This window comes from Thalia democratica, chromosome 2 (genome assembly GCF_965202585.1).
Source record: "Thalia democratica chromosome 2, ktThaDemo2.hap1.1, whole genome shotgun sequence".
NCBI lineage: Eukaryota > Metazoa > Chordata > Thaliacea > Salpida > Salpidae > Thalia > Thalia democratica.
In genome coordinates, this window is record NC_139166.1 from 29,419,606 (window position 1) to 29,435,169 (window position 15,564).

At 23.4% G+C, this 15,564-nt stretch overlaps 1 protein-coding gene across 2 annotated transcripts; it reads right to left on the reverse strand.

Annotated features, from left to right (window-relative positions):
• Nucleotides 1–1,101: 1,101 nt before the first annotated feature.
• Nucleotides 1,102–12,815, reverse strand: LOC145829512 (ERO1-like protein alpha). Of its 2 annotated transcripts, XM_082937333.1 has the most exons (14): nucleotides 12,691–12,815; nucleotides 12,408–12,527; nucleotides 11,153–11,239; nucleotides 10,713–10,798; nucleotides 10,156–10,229; nucleotides 9,888–10,008; nucleotides 6,580–6,635; nucleotides 5,540–5,584; nucleotides 5,040–5,132; nucleotides 4,692–4,831; nucleotides 4,282–4,385; nucleotides 3,236–3,386; nucleotides 2,240–2,358; nucleotides 1,102–1,584 (listed from the first exon to the last, which is right to left on the reverse strand). In XM_082937333.1, exons 1-14 carry the CDS (start codon nucleotides 12,784–12,786, stop codon nucleotides 1,494–1,496), a joined length of 1,383 nt encoding a protein of 460 aa, XP_082793459.1. In that variant the 5' UTR covers nucleotides 12,787–12,815; the 3' UTR covers nucleotides 1,102–1,493. The 2 variants fall into 2 exon arrangements, with proteins under 2 accessions (XP_082793459.1, XP_082793460.1); XM_082937334.1 differs by lacking the exon at nucleotides 5,540–5,584.
• Between the last annotated feature and the right edge of the window lie 2,749 nt (nucleotides 12,816–15,564).

Consider the following 15,564-nt stretch of genomic DNA (forward strand, 5'->3'; position numbering starts at 1 on the left):
GTTTCTTTTTAATATTGGAGATATTTAACTAATAATAACAATTTTGGGACAAAACCTGGGTACAATTTTTTAAACGTCTGAATGTAAATAGAACAGTAAGAATAGTATAATGTATATAGAAAAAATAACATTGGTAAAAAATTGTAGAAGAACAATAGATTTTTAGTGAAATATAATATTGTCTTTTTAGCTTGCACTTTACATATAGAAACTGTTTAAGTCAACTGATTACTTATATCTTAAAAACAGATTTAAATTTTTGTAAGCAGTAAAAACAACCTGGTGGATCAGATATAAGTATTCAAAATGAGACCAAAAAATTACAATAAAAAGACTTTTCTGTGGCGTTACTTAGTTATTAGTTTTATCAACTTAAACTATCTAAAAACTGAAGTTAAAACATCAATTAAATTATAAAACTGTTATTAAAGTGAAAATTCCAATTATATCCTATGATTATTTCTGTAAATATTAAAATTCAATAATTTTTGGTCACCTTGTTAATAAAGCAATATCAAATGATACGCTAACCACGACAAATTTTAAACATCAATCTTAAGTTTAATCATTAACACCCTTAATTAAAGTTTATCTGAAATTTAAATACATATTGTTGAAAGAAATATAAGTGAAGTCTAACTTGACTTAATAACATACTAATAAGTAAAAAAATCATGAAAGTAAAACGTAACAGAAATATATTTATAACTACATATAAATGTGCTAAAAACAACCAATAACGCGAACATAATGGATTTACTTTTAGTAATTTTTTTTATTACCTAGAATATCTAAACAGAGCTTTCTGTTAAAAATGCAACCAATAACAGAATGAACGTTGCTGAATTACTGTACTTAGTATTTTTAAATATAAGGCATATACAAAAGATTACAAAATTATTATAGATTTATTTTAAACACTCAAAAATTTAGAAACATACTGTGACACTTGTGCAGCATCAAAAAATTATTATAAATACAATAATTTTGTAAAAATAAATAAGTAAAAAATAGAGATATTTGCACTTAACATAAACATTTTTTACAAAAAAAGTACTTGTATAAAATCACAAATATTTGAAACAAAAAACTATTGGAGGTCAAACGTAACAGAAATTTTAATTCTTTTTAATATTTGAGTTTATTATTAATTTACTCAATAAAAATTTATGATAGACTCCATTAAACTGAATACAGTGCACTTGTAAGAGAAACTTCTAAAAATATAAAAAATAGCATGTAAAACTTTTAGTACGAATATCTTAGTTACATTATGTTTTAAAAAACTCATAGCTTTTTAACCATTACTTAGCTAATTGGTGAAAATAAAAAACAGTTGTTGTGCGTTTACAATTGAAACTACTGAGCAATTTTTACTGTTCAAACATAAAAACGTATAAATATCAATTTAAAGTACCAACGCTAAATTTCTAAAATTCAAAAACTCATTTAAAGTTTGACAAACTAGGTTCCTCAATAATATTTGAGTCACGTCATAATTCAGAGTGGAGTTTTGATGAGCTCGTACCAGAATTTTGAATCAAATCTCTAAATATTTCCAAGGATTTAATACTTGATGAAAGCCTGAAAAGGAAAATTCTAGTTCGTACTCAACTGTATTTTTTGTATAAAAACGATTCAAGGGCAATAAAAATTATTAAGGTTTAGAAACAGTTAACTAAACTGTGTAAGGCCTATAGGCAGAATAAACTAATAATAAAAAAATAATCCAATAAAAACAAATGTTTAAAATTATGGGTTTAATAAAAAAACACTAAACAAATGTTCATAGTTTGGTACAATTATAATTCAAGTGTTTGTTGGAAAACATAATTTTAAACACAATTAAAGTAATATTAAAGTTATATTTCTTTATAATATTTGTTTTGTCAACAAAAAATCTAATTGGTTTAGTATTTAATTTGTTATTTTAAGAAACGCTAACTCATTTTACAAAAGAATTAAAAGCCACGTGTATTTTAAATGTTTGCTTACTTTTAACATTTGTTTATTTTTCTTTCGTCTTACTTATATCACGTAACAATTGTTCTCGTACTTATCAAATACAAACAATGCAAGTGTTTTATTCATTTATAAATAAACAAATAAAATTTAACATTTTTACGAGTTACAACTAAATAAAGCCAAAAAAAAAAGGTTTGTTCATAATAACTTAGTGTTAATGCTTTAAATGAAACAAAACTCATTAAGTATTGTAATAGACAAAACAAGCATTAACCTAGCAAAAGCATTTACTAATGACACAACTTCTTGCCTAGATAATGTGAAGGAAACTTTGTCATTGTGAATTTCACGATGTGAAAATAAAATCTTCAAAGCAGTTCCTAATCCTTGGGTCTGTGAATAACAACTTTTTAAATAACATGTTATACATAATAATTAAAAAAATATTATATTAATTTTCATTCTCAGAAAATAGATATACGGTGAATTTTTTAGACGCTATTGTAATACTGCTTGTTGATGTTTTATCTGCTTTAAAAAAATTTAATACTGTGTTGTATAGTTTACTAGTAGTAAAAAAATTGATAAAAATCAAACGTTTTAAAAGCATAAATATTTAATTAATACTTATACATACAAGATATACTAAAATAGTATTATAATGTCTTTTGATTAAAAACTAATACTTACAGAAATAAGAACTTATTCAAATAAATGTTATAATTTATAGAAGTTTAAAATACATAAAACAAAAATTTTATAATTCATCTATATGTAATATGCGTATTACATTGTTTGTTGCTCTCTAAATTTACATTTATTTCTAATTAATTCTAAAACAAATAAAAATTTAATACAAAATAAAGACAGCAACCCTTTCCTCTCAACCAAAGTATTAATTATAAAAGAACAAAACATATTAATCAATAACAAAAGTAGCAACAAAAGAAAACTAAAAATAAGAACAAATACGATAAAAAACATAAGTTAACTTGTACAGAAGTTGCTTTTAACATTTGCTAACTAAAATTATTCAAAACTATTTGACAGGTCATAATGTGTATTTTTGTGATTCTTTAAAAAATTGCAGTTAGCTTTATTATTGTTCTGTTGAAACGCTTAATGCGTAGAAACTACAGAAAACAAGTCGAACATTAGTTGTTTTTTGTATTATTAATATTTACACACCTATATAGAACTAGAAAAATATATGGAAACAATTTTTTAAGTAATGTGAAACAAGCAACATAATTAAAAATAACTATCTAACCTGTAACTTTCCCCATAATCTGCACTTTTCACAAGTGACACAATCTATTATTCTAGTTACGTTTAAAAATCTTTCAGCAAATTCCTTTTTCAGGTGCGGACTGCTCTTATCTCGAAACATGACCCCTTCATCAAAATGCATAGGGAAATCTCTGAATTATATTAAAACAAATAAAAATTCTTGAGAACTGTTGAAACATTACTGCTTATGTAGCTAATTTTAATCCAAAATTTTTGTTGAACATAAGTTTCAAGTAAATTCAAGAAATTTCTACTTATGGCTATAATTATGTTGAAGATCTTCAGAAAATAGATAATTAGTGTACTGGCAATAAAGTATATATTTTGTTTGTTACTTATCTACAAAATAAGTTACACAACAAGTAACACTTCAAAACATATTGAAAAATGTTATACCTTTAATAATTATACCAAAACTATTATAAAACATACAAATTAGTTATTAAATTGATAAAATATAAATTTCAATATCTCGTTTATAATCATTAGAACAAAGTAAAAAAAAATAAATAAATGTGGTTAGTTAAAAGTTTTGCTTATGAAAAAAAAAAGATTTTTCAATAAACTAATCTAAAGTTGTTTTAGAATTTTAAGATATATATATATATACTCTATATATATAATATCTTATAAATATAAAGTTAGTCTTTTGGCCAGAAACGTATTTATTAAATTTAACTTTCATAATAACTATATAAACTGTTGTTGAGTTTTTATGTATACAAACTCTTATGTTTATAGTTTTAAATTAGAAATATTTATTCATACACCTATTTTAAACAATAAGATAATCTGTAATAACGTTAAGGTAAACTTATAGTTTTATATATTATTTTATGTTTAGTCAAAGTTTATACTGATAGATACAAAATATTTAATCTATAATTAGTAATTATTTAAAATGAAGTTCTATAAACACTTTTTTGTTCATTTTAATACCGTATTTACTTATTATACCATATTAGATCTTAATTTAATTGTAGTTTAAACATTATTGACTAATACGGTAATATAATTTTTTTTTACTTAGTTTTATCGAGAATGCTCATTAGAAGTTGCTTTGTATCATGGTCATCTTTAGAGTTTCCAGTATACAAGTTAAAATTATCTCGCTTGAAGTACTGAGCTACCTACAATTTTTATAAAAAATATGATTTAATAAATACTGTACATTCATATTTAGTAAACTTTAATCAAAATTTAGTTCTTTATATTAGCTGCTTTATTTGTTGCAACATTAAACAGCGCTTGTATTGAGTCTGGTTTATACATTTGCCACTCTTTAGCTGTCAAGCTACGTTTTTATATAGCATTAAAAGATTATACTTTATTCTCAACAGTAAAATAACATTAGTCTGAATAAATAAAAGTTAGTTTTTTATATAAATAGTAAAAAAAAAGAATCACTTTATAAATGTGTTATTAAAAATATTTACTTTAGACAGAGCACGTAATTCTAATAGATAGATGAAGTACAAATTTTTCAGTCTTTCCGTGCCCTCTCCTTCTGTTAGCTTTGGATCAAACCTTCTTTGAAATTCTTGTAAGTTAGGACCCCATTTCTGTACAAACTTATCTGTTTCGTTTAATTATAATCTTAATTAACTCTAAAAACTAAAAAACAGTTGTAAATTTAATATTTTAATGTCCTTACAACAATTATTAATTTTTTTTTTCTAATGACATAAAATATAAAATAACTTAAGAAAAAAAAGCTATCCAAAAAAAGTAGTGCAAATTAACATTTTTATTAAACTTAAAAAGACGAAAGTAAATAAACTAACCTTCAAACAAGTATTCAGCGCAAACATGTGTGTTTATACTCGTATGAAGTCCTGATATTACTCTGTAGAACACTCTTTTTTCTAAACACATTGCTGTGTAAAAAATTAATGTTTAAATTGATAAAGTTTTATGCATAAATAAAACAGTGATTATGATATCTGCTTTAAATGTCCTACTAATATTTATTTAATAACTGAAATGCTAAAAATATAATAAACATTTATAAGACTATTGAAATAAGTTTAAAAAAAAAAGTTTTTAACGTATTTCTATATTGAACTAATAAAAAGTAACACTAAAAAATAAGTAAATAAATAAAATTTTTACTTTTAAATAAAAAATAAAAAAACTAACATTGAGGTTAAATATAAACACAAAATATTTTTTTGTATTAGCTGTTAAAATGTTAAAGTGATGATCGAAAACTAATCGTATTAATTTTTCTATACTCAAAAAACTGTATAGACTATGAACAATATACGAATAAGCATAAAACAACCTTTAATAAGTTCACTACTGTACCGAATTTTGTTTGTTTTTCTACCTGTAACCAAAAATATCTACCACCTTTTTACACTACTAATTTTATACATACATATTATTAACTAAAAGAAAAAGTATTTAAAATAAACACACAAATTATTTTAGTTTAAAGATTATAGTAGCCTATGTAGTAATTCGATGTTCTAAGAAATTTTAATAGAAAAAAGACTGCAATGAAATTTAAAATAAAACTGTTACAATTTATTACTACATTTTTTATAAAATGTTGGAGCAGCATAAAAAAGTATTGAGTGGCTCTTCAATACTGTGTTGTTTCAATAAACATTCGATAAAATCTACATTTACACCTCTACAAATCACACATTTATTAAAAACTACTATATATTTTTTCTTAGTGTGACATAAGAAAAGTTGTACAAAATATATATTAACTAAATTATAACGTTTTAAAAAAGCCTAAAATATGATTTTAAAAAATCTATGTTGTACAAAATTGTTTCACTTAAAAATAATATTATATTCCGTTTTAAACTTCAACAATTTAATGCTAATTTTGTAGATGTATAAGATAATTAATCATTGAAAACAATTTAATAATTTTTATAGTTACATTATTATTTTTTAATTAAACTTTCAGAAAAGAGTTTACTAATATCATAAAAATTAAAGTTTTTTTTGAATCAAAACTAAACTATACAAAACGTGAAGAGCCCATTGTTTATTTATACTAGTCGTTTATATTAAACAATCATTAGTTATTTATTATAATTTAATCTATTTAACATAAGTCCTGACTTTTTTTTAAAAGATCAATAAATAAATTACACATCAAGCACGTTTTTATGAATACCCAGCAAAATTATTCATAAAATCTATAAAATACTCTGCTTTATAAACGATTTGAAAAGAAATCCAATTGTAAATACTCCGTAAATATAGTTTCACAATATAAAACCAATGTCAATATTGATAATAATTTTAGCTTCATTAGTAAAATTTATATTTAAACTTCAAGTATTGTGTTTAAATTCTCACCTCTAGAGGCTTGGCCGAACATCGGGTTGTAGTAATTAGTTGTTGCTACTTCTGGTCTGTGTTTAAAATAAAAAATAAATTGAGCTTTCAATCCAATATCAAGCATTTTAGATGTATTTACAAAAGTTCAAGGATAAGTTCTTAAAATTGTGCAAAAATAATTAGTTTTATAACACTATAAATTTAATTAAAGTTAAAAATATAATTCAGTAAACTTTTAAGGATTTTTTTAAAGGTTTATTCTTCTTTTTTTTCTTCTACAAATGTTACTTAACATGTAGGACTTAAAGGTTTGAAAAAATAAAGTTTACAACACTTTATATTTGCTAAAATATACAAACTTATTAACAGCAAGTCATTAAAAAACCATAACATAAATGCTAAACAAAAAGATGAAATACGAAGCATCAAATGCGTCATGCAAAAAAAAAAAACACATGCCATTAAATATCTACTTAAAAAATTTCGTATAATAAAGTAACTTGGCTAAATACTTTGCTTTATTGTATAAACAAAACTTATGGGAAAATAGTCTATAGTATAATGAACACATTATATTTCTTTGTTTTTAAGTATTTTTCAAAGTAATGCAAAACGTAAATTTTGATTATATCAAATACTATCAAAAAAAAAACTAACATTTGAAATATTACTCAATTGATTAATTAAAAAAAAATCTAATAAGAATGAAAAAGTTGAACTTCTTTATAAATAAAACTGCAAATAGCACTGGTAAGAGACGTCTTTAAAAAACCACTTGTTTGTTTTTAGCTCAGTAGTATATACTTTTAAACAAATTTAATAAGGTTTAATTTGCTAATATAGTATATATACTTAAACCATGTGTCTTTTTTTATTTATATGTGATATTTCAATAATAATAACTTGTACATTCATTTTAATAACTTAATTCTCTACAAAACTTAAAAAAAATTAATTAATCACACTCAAAATTTTATCCAAAAAATCATACACTTTAGTTATAGAAAGTCCCAAACCCAACAAAAAAAAAACACCTGAAATTTTAGAGTTTTGGAACAGCTTACCTGCATAAATCATCTTTTAATTGGCTTTGCCATCGACTAATTTAATAGTTTGATTATGAAAAAGCTGTTTTGTTTGTTATATAAAGATGTTTACATTATAAAAGAAAAGAAAAATGACTGAAGTTAATAAGTATTTAAAAGTCTCTAACACTTCTATTTATAAGTAATATTATCTTTATTTAGTTGTTTTGACATTTACAACTTTTCTCTGTTTAAAACCAGCTAGAAAATAACACTTTCCACAACTTAACATATAAAATACAAACTTTTAATAATTGCTATTGAAAGATGTTTATAGTTTAGTATGCTTATAAGTGTGTTAGTGATACATGAAACAATTTTTAAGCATACTTCAATTTTTTTTGTTACTTTTAAATTAGTTCTAAATTCCACTAATACTATGAAAAACTTTAAAAATTAGTAAATATAACTAGGTTGTGCCAGTCGAAAACCATAAATTTAAAGCTATTAACTAAATTTAGGCATTTAATAATTAATCATAAAAATAAATGCTAGATCTTTAACTACGAGTAATGTATTATAAAAAATACTATTTTGGCTAAATATTATTTCGATCAATGTTTCAAACTAGTCTTAGATAAACTTATAGAGAGGTAGTATTTATTATATGAAACTGTATGAGCAAGTTAGTATTAAATTAAAACTTGCTAAAAAGTATATAACACTAACTTTGGGTTCATAAACTGCAAAAACTCATTATTTACTTAAGGTTTTAGAATGTATAAAACAATTATGTTTTGGATGAATATTTATAAAAAACCAGTTACTTTATTTGAAAAATTTTCTATATATTAATAATTTATAAGCAACTATTATCCTTCAATTTAGCAAAATGTAATCAATATATGTAACCTTTATGACTAACAGGGTACCCAAAAGTATTGTGATTTTTTTTTCAGCTATCATTAATATCTTCCACGATTTTTTTTTGTATCATATATTTTTAAATGTAAATTTGTATTAAAATATTTTTTTTAATACTTATTCTAATTACATTGTAGTGATACTTACGTTTTTTACCAATTCATCAATACTCTAAAATTTTTGAAAAAAACTTTAAGAATATTCCAAGAGTTTTGGCAGCATGTAACATACATATAGCATAAAAGTTAAAATAACTAAAAAATTAAATAGTATATGTAAATTACTAATGTAAAATAACCTAGGACATACATTATTGTAAAAACTTATCATTACACAATAAAAAGTTAATATATTTGAATGGTAAGTAATTTTTTCAGTAATCCTAGTTACCTCTTTACTTTTTGTATACTGTCATTTGAGTTAATACTCATTATGAGAAAAATATTTGTTATCATTTTTTCAAGGAATTTAGGAAAAAATAACTAATGATTAATAAATTTATGTTTAGAGACTACAAGAATAACATTTTTACTGCTACTTATATTACCTTATTTAGTTCAACTATGATAAATTTATTACAAAATATTTATTTAAAATAAAATTTCAATCTAAAAAAATTCATTAAAATGCACATCAGAGTATAAAAGCTTTCACTTCAATTAAATCAAGAAAACACATTACACAGTTTTTTTTAATGAAATCAGGTGGTATAAAAATCTATAAGTAACACTAAAATTTACAAATTTTGGAGAGCACTGTAATCACATGCACCAATAAAAAGTAAAGTAGTTCAGCTAATTTTTACAACACTTGTCAATACCAAACAAATTTATTTTAGAAATACTAAAAAAAAGTAGAAAACTAAAATTGCGAACTATACTAAGCTAATAAATTTAAAAGCGCATAAATTATAAAAACTTAAAGCCATGTTAGTATTTAATGTAACAAAAGAGTAAGATAACTTTCTATGACAAAATCTTAACTTTCTAAAATTAGCTATAGGCAATAATGTTTTAAGTTAAATGTATCTTTTGATTTAAATGCAAAAAAAATATTTTATTTTATGATAAAAAGACAAAAGTCTTTGATTTATAATGGGGAGATTGTATAACTTATTTACTAACTTTTACAGTGCTCTAGAACTAAAAAACAGTTTAACGAAAAATAGGGTTTCGACAAGTTTAGTACAGTGCACACTAAAACGTATTCAAGTAATTTTTTTGTAGACATTTAAATAACTCCTTGTCGCAGGTTGAAATTTAATAAAACACTGGTTTAAAATTAATTTTTTTCGTGTTAGGTACGAGTGAATAATGGTTTAACATTTTGTGGAAAACTTAATTAGTTACATAAAAAAGTGCTAAGACTTGAACTCACACAAAGCAGTTTTCTTCGTATATAGCCTGCCAAATTCTGTTAGCCATGGGACCAGAATAACCAGTGAATCTCTCAGGATTAGCCAACAAGTCGACATACTGGTAACTCGAAGGCGGATCATCTGTTTTACAAATGTCAGTCAAACATTTAAAGATATTACTTTTTAACTCTAAAGTCTTTATTTAGTCAGTTTTAAAACTTTTTTATCAAACGTGTAAGCTTTAAACTTTGTAAAAAAAATTATGAAACATAATTACTAGTAACAAACCTTCAGGATCACAGAAACTGTGTATTGTGTCATCGTGTTGATCCCATTTATCGAGCAAGTCTATTGTTTTGTTGCTGTTATGATTTAAAACTTATTTAAATTTAAATCAAATCTAAGTTTTTAACTACCTTTAAAAAATTAAGACTTTAATTTAAAAACTTATTCTAAATGTTTCAAAAGAATACATAATTGTTAATATATATATTCTAAAAACATTGATAATTATTAAATAAAGTTTAAGACAATAGTTATTTTTTTTATATCAATCAATTCATTAAATTAAAACATATTTTTTATTCATTTAAAGTTTAATCTTAAAACATAGAATCATCAAGAATTTATTAAAAGTTGAAAACAACTTTTCTCTAAATTACCGTCACCATATGTTGTATATAGGATGATGTATCAAATTATGACATTATATGGTAATATTTGCCATAATTAGTACTAATTTGAAACTTGAACACTTTTTTAAAGAAAATATATTATTAAAGGTAATATTAAGCTTTATGCTATATATTAGTAATCACAAAGATTATTAAAACACAGTAAAAAACCTTAAAGTTTCATTTAAAGTTCCAAGCTGTTCCCCAACGCAAAAAACAAATGAATCATTAGACCTCATTCCCTCCGGAAGTTCTTCCTGTAATAACTCTTTTTTTTTCTGCTTGTTTAATAAAACTAAGTACTGAGTTCAGTAAGCTTATTTAGAACTTACACAACTGAAATATATTTTTTATCTACTGACTAAATACTTTTTTAAAGAACTTTCTTTTAAGTTTTATGAACAAATAACTATGAGTAAAACAAAATACTTAGTCAAGTTTTTACTTGTGATATACATCAATATTTCTAAAAATAAAATTATTTTAAACCAAGCTACATCTTAAGATCTAAAACTTTTTGCTTATAAAAATTTTAGACGTATAATAATATACAACTTACAACAAAACCTAACTTTTTCAAACTAGTGTAAAAACTGATTCACAAAACTTACAGGTTCACAAGTTTTAACTCCACAAGATTCATTTTCACACAACCCGGCATCTCCATCGAAATACATACATGGCTTGAACAAATTAACCTAAACAAAAATTAAAAATATTAATATCATATTTAAATACTGAAAAATTTTTATTACTAAAATTATAAAGCTTTCGACATAATTAAAGGTATTAAAGAATAGTTTTGATGTACAAAACTGACATAAGTACTTATAAATTAGACGTTTATATACCTGACTAAGTTTATATTAGTTATACGTATAAATATTTCATAAAAGTTTCTTTGTGATATAGTTTTCATACTTGGTATAATAGTACTCGAGAAATAAAGCAAAACAAATCATATTATGAATAAAAACAATCACTGGATTATGTAGGTTTCAAGTGTAACGTTTTACATTGATCTACAAAAGGATCCTTATGGGAGGCGCAAACTAAAATCGCAAATAACTAGAAATCACTAAAAATCTATCTTCTCCTACGTTTTTTGAGATAACTACCTCAAATTTTCAGGAAATGTCCCAAATTATATATGGGAATTTAAAAACATGAATATAAACTTACAATTTGGAATGGGAAATACCAAGCAGTAAAAAAACTTGCAAAGTCTGTAATCTGGAGAACTTTAAAAAAGAAAAAAATTACAAATAAAAAAGACAATTAATGTGCTTACCCTCTAAAAATTTTTAAAATATTTAGTTTTAAACTTAATTTTTAGAAAATACTATTATATTTACAGGGTTGCCAAATGTTTTTGGCAAATTTTTAAAGGTTTTCAAAATGTCCTCCAGGTTTTAAAAAGTACACATTTAAAATTAAGTTTAAAGTAAGAAACTGTGTTAAATAGTATAAAAATAGTGAAAAGATAATTTAAAGCTACTGTGTTTAAAAAAAAAAAAAATTGACTATGACAAAAAAAGTTTATCTATATGATACATTTTTTGATTCAAATCAAAATTTTAACTTACCATGTTAAAATTGTTAAAAATTACAGGTTTTTTTAGTGAGTTTTGTTCAAAATTCCAGTTTTTTTTTTTTTAATTTCTTTAATTTCAGGATTTTCCAGGTTTTTTAGCCTAAATTGTTAAATTCCAGGTTTTTTCAGGTTTCAAGATTTTTTATCAACCCTGTATTTATTGTAAAACAAAAAACAACTGATTTAGCTAAAAAAACTTAACAAATTAAATATTTTGATAAGAAAAAATACAAAAATTACAAAAACTATAAGTAAACCTAAACTAATCTGACCTTGTAGTACCTGAAAAAGTTTTTTTTAGTTAACTTTTGCAAAAGTGGGTACACTTCTTTGTTGTTGAAAGTTTCCAAAGTTTCAATATCACAAAAGCAATCATCAATTTGACCAGAAAGCTGAAATTTTTTTATCAGATTTATTTTTGATTAGAAAGAATCATACCACCACATTTTAAATTTCAAGCTTTTTAGGTGCATTAAAGTTTTTGTAAACAAAAGTTTTACATATTAATTAATTAAAAAGAATATTTATCATATCAAAAAGTACTGAGTAACTTACTTGGCAAAAACATTTGTCATTGTCTGATGTTTGTGTGATCGAAAATAAAATACAAAAACAAAATACAAATGGCAGGAAATTTTCAAGTTTCAACATGTTGTTTCAATTATACGTACAATAGATCTACAAATTAAATTAGTACTGTTATTTTGTTTCAAAATGAAAAATAAATATTAAAAAAACAATATAAAAAGAATTGAGTAAACAAAGTACATATATTTAACTTCTTATTGAGTAATTTAAGGTACATTCTTTAAACAGGGTTACGTACCACTTGTTTTTTCAAAGTATTTCCAGGTTTTTAAAAGAACACATTTTTGGGTCTATTTTTATTTTAAAGTTAAATTTAAGGTTTAAGAAACTGTGTTAAATAGTATAAAAACATTGAAAAGATAGTATTAAGCTACTTTAAATGTGTTTTTTAATAAAAAAAATGTTGATGATGAGAAATTTTATTTATATGTTATGTTTTTTGAGTCAGATCAAAATTTTACTACTTAACATGTAAAAATTCCAGGTTTTTTCAGGTTTTTTTAGTGATTTTAGTTCAAAATTTCAGGTTTTTCAAGGTTTTTTTTTTGCCTAAATGTCAAATTCCAGATTTTTCCAGGATTCCAGGTAAAGTAGCAACCCTGTTTAAAGCAGGCTTTCTGAAAAAAGGTAATATTACCCATTAGGTTTATTTTTGCTAGCAGGTGGCAAAATAGTAAATGAATAACTTATTAACAAAGAGCAAAATGTTTTATAAACTGGACAATTAATCTTAAACTACTACCAAAATTACTATAAATAAAATTAGTTTGAGAACCCTGCTTTAAAGTGTGAGTACTATTTTTTTTACTTAAAAGAATTAAGAACATATAGAAATGCAAATCTTATTTCAAACAAAGATTTACATATCCATAGAGATTATATGCCTCTGAGTAGACAAATGCTTAATCAAATTAACTAAATTTATTTGTTGAAAGTTCTTCCTTTAAATTTTAAAATGCATAAATTCTTTTATTAAGTTAAAAAATTAAAATTAGAAAATTTCATTAGCCCTATAAATAATCAATAAGTATATATATATTAAAAAATAATTTAGCTACCCTATACTTTTTACAGGGTTGCTAAAGTTTATTAAGAAACTTCTTCCAGGATTTTTTCAAGTACAAGTTTTTGGTCTTATTTTAGTATAAAATTAAGTTCAAGGTAAAAATGTCTTAATTAGTTCAACAACATTGAAAACATATTGTTAAGTTACTTTAAAAGTGTTTTTTTTTAATTAAAAATAACAAAAAAAATTATCTATATTAAAGATATTTTGTGTCAAATAAAATTTAACTACTTTACATGAAAAAATTGTTTAAAATTCCAGGTTATTCTTAGTTTTAGTAATTTTTGTTAAAAACTTAAGGTCCTTTTCAAAGTTTCTCAACTTCCAGGTGGTCTAAGATTCCAGGTTTTTGGGCAAACCTGTTATTAAAGTGCTTTTAAAAAATTTGAACTTTTAGCTGGAAGTCATGTAAATTCAGAAAACATGAAAAAAAAAACCATTTAAGAGAAATTTTATATTTTTAAGAATCAGATATAAAGTAAAATTATTTTTTTCTGAAATCAACCTCTATGTAAAACATATAGGAACTTAAAGGTTTAACTTTCAAGTTTTTGGTAGGAATTTTTCTGCAGGGTACAATTATCACAATAACACATTCTACTCATTTTAAGACAATTTTAAGTAAGTTTTATGGAGGCACTTCTTAAATTTCTGTAACTTTTTATCATTTGACAATTTGTTTTTTTATAAAATCTAGAAGAGCCTTCATCTGTGTTTTTGTAAGAATTTCTACATGTAGAAAAACTTTCAACAAAAAACTTGAAGGTCCAATTTGTCTTTCAAAATCAATAAAAATCAAGTATTTTAACAATTTTGTTATAATACAACAAAATTATGAAACTAATATCATTTAAATCTGGAAAGAAACTGGCCTGACATTTTCAGAAATCTTAAAACTATGCTGATTCTTTTATAAAAATATAACAGGCCTAAGTCACCCTGCTTTAAAAAAAATAAACTAGCTTGCTTTATACTGAGTTATTGTATATTGAAAAAAATAAACTGTCCCGAGTTATCCTGAGTATTTTAAGTGTGTGGCAAACCTGATATTTAATTAGAATGATTTTTATTAAAATAATAAAATAAATTTGTTTACCCTAAGTTAGTTTTATGGGAAGGGGTCTAAATTGCACAAAGATAAAATCGCACAAGGTTACTAAATTGCACAAAAGCACAAAATTGGACAAAGCCAAATTTGTACAAGGGCACAAAATTGCACCAGGGAATAAAATTGCACAAAAACAACTTTGCACCAACGGTCTTTTTGCACAAGTTACATTTTTGCACAAAAGTAAAAAAAGACAGAAAAATAAAACAGAAAAAAAAAAGAAAATAAGTTTAATACTAAAAAAAAAAGTTACTGACTGAAGGTAAGGGTAACAGTAATAGTAAAAAAAAATAACAAAATTGATAAAAAAAAAATTATCCTTGCAAAATTGTCTGCTTTTGCAAAAATATCTTAGTGCAATTTTATCTTTGTGCAATTTTTCCCCCTTGTGCAATTTTGCACACTTATGCAATTTAGACAGCTACCCAAGTTTTATATAACCTAAATCAAATTAACTTTTAAAAAAATTTGAAAGGTATATTTGTTTGTTCAGGTGGCCATTGGTTTTTGTGAAATTTCTTCCAGGTTTTTGAAAGTACACATTTTTGGGTCTATTTTTATTTTAGAGTTAACTCTAAGGTAAATAACTGTGTTAAATAGTATAACAACATTAGAAAATACTGTAAAGCTACTTTAAATGTACTTTTTAATAAGAAACTTTTGATAG

Coding starts and splice junctions, on each gene's coding strand:
- LOC145829512 (XM_082937333.1), bottom strand. CDS start 12,786: ATGTTGAAACTTGAAAATTTCCTGCCATTTGTATTTTGTTTTTGTATT. Junction 10,799..11,152: donor GAGTTAAAACTTGTGAACCT/GTAAGTTTTGTG, acceptor GAGTTATTACAG/GAAGAACTTCCGGAGGGAAT. Junction 4,386..4,691: donor AATTACGTGCTCTGTCTAAA/GTAAATATTTTT, acceptor TAAAAATTGTAG/GTAGCTCAGTACTTCAAGCG.